This window comes from Gossypium hirsutum, chromosome A13 (genome assembly GCF_007990345.1).
Source record: "Gossypium hirsutum isolate 1008001.06 chromosome A13, Gossypium_hirsutum_v2.1, whole genome shotgun sequence".
NCBI lineage: Eukaryota > Viridiplantae > Streptophyta > Magnoliopsida > Malvales > Malvaceae > Gossypium > Gossypium hirsutum.
This window is the reverse complement of record NC_053436.1, coordinates 3,238,977-3,245,633: the sequence shown is the minus strand read 5'-3', so window position 1 is coordinate 3,245,633 and position 6,657 is coordinate 3,238,977. Positions and strand designations below refer to the sequence as shown.

General features: G+C 32.3%; 1 protein-coding gene across 1 annotated transcript; it reads left to right on the top strand.

Annotated features, from left to right (window-relative positions):
• The first annotated feature begins 356 nt into the window (after positions 1–356).
• On the top strand, positions 357–2,062 carry LOC107913512 (U-box domain-containing protein 21). The gene has a single exon (XM_016842129.2). It carries the CDS (start codon positions 478–480, stop codon positions 1,810–1,812), a length of 1,335 nt encoding a protein of 444 aa, XP_016697618.1. The 5' UTR covers positions 357–477; the 3' UTR covers positions 1,813–2,062.
• Positions 2,063–6,657: the final 4,595 nt, after the last annotated feature.

Genomic DNA, 6,657 nt, shown 5'->3' with positions numbered 1-6,657 from the left:
GGTTACGCCCTTAATTAGGTGATGAAATTATTAAATTTAGATGTATTAAATAGGAAAAAGAGAAAGTCGCGGTCACATGGCTGGACCAGGACCGAGCGACCGGTGGAGGGAGTCAATCAAGCGACTCGTACAATGAGGTTCAAAGTTTTGATCTATTCTAAAAATCCGCCGACATTATTTGTCTTCACGGAGTTCTAATCCCTTTTACCATTTCAATTTGTATTTATCAAATTCAAAGGTCAAATATTCAAACCTTTTCCCATTCATTCTTCTTTTTACATTTTTTTAGTATTTTCTTCAGGTCTTACACGTTGAACAACCTTATGTCATCTCCATATATATACACACACACATATGCTAATTTCTCAATCAATTTCTAGTTCATTCAACAACAACAACAACAAAGAAAAACCAACATTTCTTTTTTCATTGAAACCAAAAAAAGAAGAAAGAAAAAGTATATTTTTTTTTCCAAGGATGATTTCTTCCTGGAGAAAGAGAAGAGCTGGTAAGCGTGCAGGGAAAGAGCAGGCAAGGAATGAAAATGGTGAAATGGAGCTAACAATTCCTAGAGATTTTAGGTGTCCGATATCGCTGGACTTGATGAAAGACCCCGTCACGTTATCTTCAGGTATAACGTATGATCGACCCAACATCGAGAAATGGATCGAAGCCGGGAATTTCACTTGTCCTCTTACCAATCGAGTGTTAAGGAGTCTCGAACCCATCCCCAACCACATCATAAGGAAAAAAATCCAAGATTGGTGCGTCGAGAATCGATCCCACGGGATCGAAAGGATCCCCACGCCTCGTGTTCCTGTTAGTTCCATGGAGGTTTCAGAGATTCTTTCGAAAATCGACATCGCTTGTAAGAAGCAAGATGGGGCAGGGTGCCGAGATTTGGTGGCGAAGGTCAAGTCATTGGCCAAAGAGAGTGAACGTAACAAGCGGTGCATTGTGAATAATGGGATAGGCAATGTTTTATCGGAAGCGTTCGCGGCGTTTTCCATGGCGGCTTTCGACGAAAACGTCTCGGTCTTGGAGGAGATATTATCGGCTCTTGTAATAATGTTCCCTCTCGATGGTGAGGCCAAGGGTTTCTTAGGATCAGCTTCAGCCATGCATTGTTTGATATGGTTTTTAAGCAGCGGAGACTTGTCTAGGAGACGAAACGCAGTTTTGGCCTTGAAGGAGCTCGTTTCATCAATGGAAGATCAAAGAAAAATACTGAATCAGTTATCAGAGATGGAAGGCGCCACTGAAGCATTATTGAAGCTTATCAAAAACCCAATTTGCTCAACATCAACAAAAGCATCGTTAACCATCATTTACCATATGATCATATCCTATGGTAACGAAAAACAAGTGGGTAATAAACTTGTAAACCTAGGCATAGTCCCATTGCTGCTAGAAATGCTCGTGGACGCCGAAAGAGGAATGTGCGAGAAAGCCTTGGGTGTCCTAGATGGAATCTTCAACACCGAACAAGGCAGAGAAATGGCCTGCAACAATGCCTTGACGATGCCGGTTTTGGTCAAGAAAATCCTCAGGGTTTCAAACATGGCCACCAAGTTTTCAGTCTCCATCTTATGGAAGCTTTGCAAGAACGAGAAAAAGGAAGATGGTGGAGTCCTTATTGAAGCACTCCAAGTGGGGGCTTTTCAAAAGCTGTTGCTGCTATTACAGCTTGGTTGTGTGGAGAAGACGAAGGACAGAGTTTCAGACTTGTTGAAAATGTTAAACCCTTATAGGAGCAAATTAGAATGTGTTGATCCCATAGACCATTTCAAGGGTCTCAAAAGGCCTTTTTAGGGAAAAAAAAAATTTGGTTATAATTTTACAGATTACAATTCAATGTACAAAAGACATAGATTGAAGTACATAGTTTCCATTATTCTTTTCTTTTTCATTCTGTTTCTTTGCTGAAGCAAACTGGTCAATACAAGGCCTATAGAAAAGTGTTCAAAGTGGGTTTGCCATTTTGAGTCCTTGTCTTCATTTAATTAAGTCATTTTTTTAATGAATGTAAAGCCGCCCAAAGAAGGTGTGGCAGCTACCCATAGCACCAGTGACTTTGCCTCTGCACTTACTTTGTTTAAACCCATTTAAGGTTTGGGTTACTAGCCAGCCTTTTAATACTACATTCTTTTATCTAATGGACATGATGAATTATTTAATGTTTTATATTTTTTTTTTATTTTTTTAAATTTAATTATAAAAATATTTTTATATATTATTATTTAAATAATGAAAGTAGTCTTTACTTCTTATTATAAACACAATATTTATTTATAATGCAATGATCTCATTCAAAATTGGTGGAAACTTGGTGATATCATAAAAATTAAATACCTTTTTCTTTTTTTCGTTCTCTTTTAAAAAAGGATCAACATTTGCTGATATCATGATCATGTATACTTTTTTTTTTCTCTTTTAAATAAAGATCAACACTTCATTTTTAGAGAAAATAAGCACACACAAGATAGAAAACAACCCAAGCAAAACCATTTTTAAATTTTTTTTTCTAAAGCTAAAATCATCTATTTTCGAACTGTTATTAAGGAGTACTTTGGGATGAAGGAAAGTGAGACAGATCATTTAGTTTTTTATCATCACAACACTCACAACAAGTGTATCTATCTTGTTATATATGTTAATGGCATTGGTATTAGAGAAGATGATCATTAAGGTATGTTATGTCTCAAGCAACATCTTTTGGATCATATTCAGATAAAAGATTCGAGGAAGATAAATATTTTTTTTGTATTGAGATTACTCAATCTAAAATAAGTATTATTATCTCCTAGGCAAAATAAGCTTCGAATATTTTGGAGGAAATAAGGATGTTAAACTATAAACTAATGGATCCTAATGTCAAACTTGTTTACAAACCAAGAAAAGCCTTGATTGGTTGGAAACTTAATTATCTTACCATCACTCGACCGAGTATCTCTTTTGCAGTGAGTGTGGTTAGTCAATTCCTTCAGAGTCCTTGTGATAGTCACTAGAATGCGACAATACGTATTCTTTGGTACATAAAAAATGCTCCTAAACAAGGTGTATTATATGGAGATCGTAGGAATACACAAGTGATTGGATATTTAGATGTTGATTCGGTTGGGTCTCCCTCTGATAGATGTTCCACTTCAAGATATTGTGTTCTCTTTGATGGTAATTTTATTTCGTGGAAAAGTAAGAAACAAGATGTTGTCGTAAGACCAAGTGCAGAAATGGAATATCAAGAAATGACACTTGCCACTTGTGAGCTAATCTAGTTAAAGTAGTTGCTTCAGAGTTCATATAAGAAGTTACTAGCCCAATGAAGTTAATATACAATAAGCAAGCGACATTACATATTGCTTCAAATCCAGTGTTTCATGAGAGAGCAAAAAATATAGAGATCGATTGTCATTTTGTGAGACAAAAGATCTAATCAAGATGCATTGCTACCAACTTTGTTAATTGTATATGTATACCCTTAACCCCTTACCAATAAAAAGATGATTATAGAGTAAGGTTCTCTCGTACTTTAAGTCCTTATATAATGCTTGAGGGTTCGGTCCTTATTTTGGGTATAGAGCAGCTTTAAAACTCGTGATCAGCATCTATCACTTTAATGGGCCTACAAAAATGCGGAGAATTAGTTACTAGATCTACTTCAGTTGATACCTTAGGAAATAAAAATTAAAAAAAAACATTGGTGGGCTGTGATAGTGAATTAATAAGATAATTATCACATAAAAGTAGATGATCATGTTATATCAAATTAAAATATAAAGATTAAATATCAAATGTGAGTATAGTAAATAGATCGAAACTAAAAATTTATCATTATCTTATAATGATGGAAAGAAAAGGAAAAAAAAAGTCATGTTATTAGTTAGTCCAAATAATTAACACTGTAATGACCCAAAATTTACAGGCACCGGAAAAAGTACATTATCGGGCCTTCGTCTTAGTAAATCGAGTTCGAAATAATTACTAGAAATATTTATGAGTCTAGCGATGTGTTTAATTAGGTTTAAATTAGGTGAATTTAGCTTAATTTAGAGTAATTAGTAAAAATGACTAAATTGAATAAAGGGCAAAGGTTCAATTATAGATCAATAAAAAATAAAAAGGATCAAACTAGTAATTTTACCAATTAGCATAGATGAGGCGGCATAAACTGTAAAAAAATCTAAGGCTTTTCTTAGATATTTGTTATTGATTGATTAAATTAAATTATAATATATTATTAGCAACTAAAACAAATAAAAGAAAGAAAATAAAGTAAAGAGCAAAGAAAAGAAACAGAATAGGCAAACCAAAAGCAGGGGAAGGAAAGAAAGAAAGAAGAAAGAAAAGAAAAAGGGAGAATTAGGGTTTGAAGGTTTGAAAGTTTAATAGGTAAGTTAATTTAGCCCTTTTTATTTAATTTTAATGTTTTAAAAGCTTTAGAACAAAGTTTTGATGAAATTAAATTAATATTTTGAAAGTTATTAGAATTCTAAATATTGTTCATGTTGAATAAAAAAATGAAATAGGGGTTTAATTGAATGAAATTCAAGTTAAAATAGATATAAGGATCGAATTGCAAAGTAAGCTATAAGTTTTGTGTTTTAGGGACTAAATTGAGGAAAATTTCGGAATTAAGAAAATATGTTGAAAATTTAATAGTTAAATTTGAGTTTAAATGAAATTTGAATAGACATAAGGTGTGAATTGGTGTTATAAATTTGGTTATTAACATTTTACATCAAAACAGTTTTGGGAAGTAGCAATGGTCTGACTTTGAAAATTCACTAAAAATTGTATAAATTGAACTAGAGGATGAACAAAATATGTAATCAAAGCTTATTGAGTCTAGTTTCTTATAGTATAAATATTGTAAGCAATGAATTGATGAATCAAGAGATATTTGAAATTTTGTAAGACTGGTTTGGGGTGATTTCGAGATGCCCTGTTTTAACTTTGGAAAATCATTATAAATTGTACAAAAATTATTATGGAGTGTAATTTATATGTGTGAACTCCTTAATGATCTAGTTTCAAAATAAGTAAACAAGAACCTTATTCGAGTTCTGTACAATGAGATAATTTATTTTTAGTAGAGAGAGGTCAGAACTGTCAAATGAAATAACAGGGGAGTATTTAATGAATAAACTGTACTAATTGGCTAGACCAAAAATTCTGAAAATCTTATGGTGAGAAGATATATGAGTCTAGTTTTAAGAAAATTTATGGATATTAATTTGGAGTTTCGTAGCTCAAGATATAAATAATTTAGTAACAATGACTCAAGTAGATAGCTTAATGGTGAAATTATATATATACATTAAAAATGGTTAAATTTGCATGTTTAGGCTCATGGATTAAATTGAATTGTGTTATATTGATGATTATAAATTATTATTATTTTCGTAGTTAACAAAGAACCCAAGACATCGGCGCACAAAGGAAAGGAGAAAGCTATCGAGGATTAAAACGAGAAATTCACGGTTTGTATTACTATAATTCAAATTACTTTTTATTAAATGCTATATATCAATTCTATATTTAATAAGTGAATTATAAGGTAAGTATTGATATTGGAGTTGAATGAGAATTGAATTGAATGGTGAATGTGTATGTATAATTGAATTGTAAATTGATTTGAATGTGAAAATTTTAATTGAAAAGTAATCTTGGAATGGAAATGAAAGTGAATTGAGAATTGAAATGCCCTATTAACTAGTCGGGCTAAGTCGGATATAATTGGCATGCCATAGGATATGGAAGTGTACGGGATTTGCCGGCTTTATCGATCAGGCACTTTATGTGTCGTATTTCAGGCACCTCGTGTGTCGTATCAGGCACCTCGTGTGTCGTTTTAGGCACTTTATGTGTCGTATACTGATCAGGTACTATGTACCGTTTTAGGCACAATGTGCCGTACTGGTGTGTTTGGGTTGGAATCCGTGTATCCGTTAAAGTCCGAAATGTTAATAGGGTGAATAATTGAAATGAGAAGTTCAAATGAATTTGATCGACTGTACTAGTGAATATGAAAGAAATTAAAATTGTGGACTGAAAATTTAGATTGGAAATGAAATGCATGGATTTAAAATGATTGTGGTGATTAAAACCTGGTAAATGTGATTTGTAACTAAAATTGAATAATAGCTAAAGATTGTTTATTTATTGTTATTTAATGATAACTTAAAAAAAAGAAAAAGAATTGTTATTTGATGCTGAGTTCTTATTTTATTTTTTTTAATTGCTATTGCAATTTGAATTGTGGTAATACCACTGAGTATGAAATACTCAGCGTACGGTTGTTTCCGTGCGCAGGTTAATAGAAGTCTAGTGTCCTGGTCCAGCAACCGAGTGATCCTGACTCCAGCAAATTTTGGGTGATGTTTTCTTTCTTAATTGAAAGTGGCATGTACTAGGTGTTGTATAAGTTATATAGATGTACTTGTAAAGTTAGTTATAAGAATGGTATACCATATTTTGTTATTAGTTTGATAAAATGGTAAATATTATATTATATAATTTGGTATAAGTTGGAATGAAAAAAAATGAATGAAGTTATTAGTTAATTTGGATTAATATTATGAATGTTTAGTTATTAAATGACTATGTTAATGAATTGGTTATGATTTAGATATATTTAGGTTTAAATTGTTTTTGATT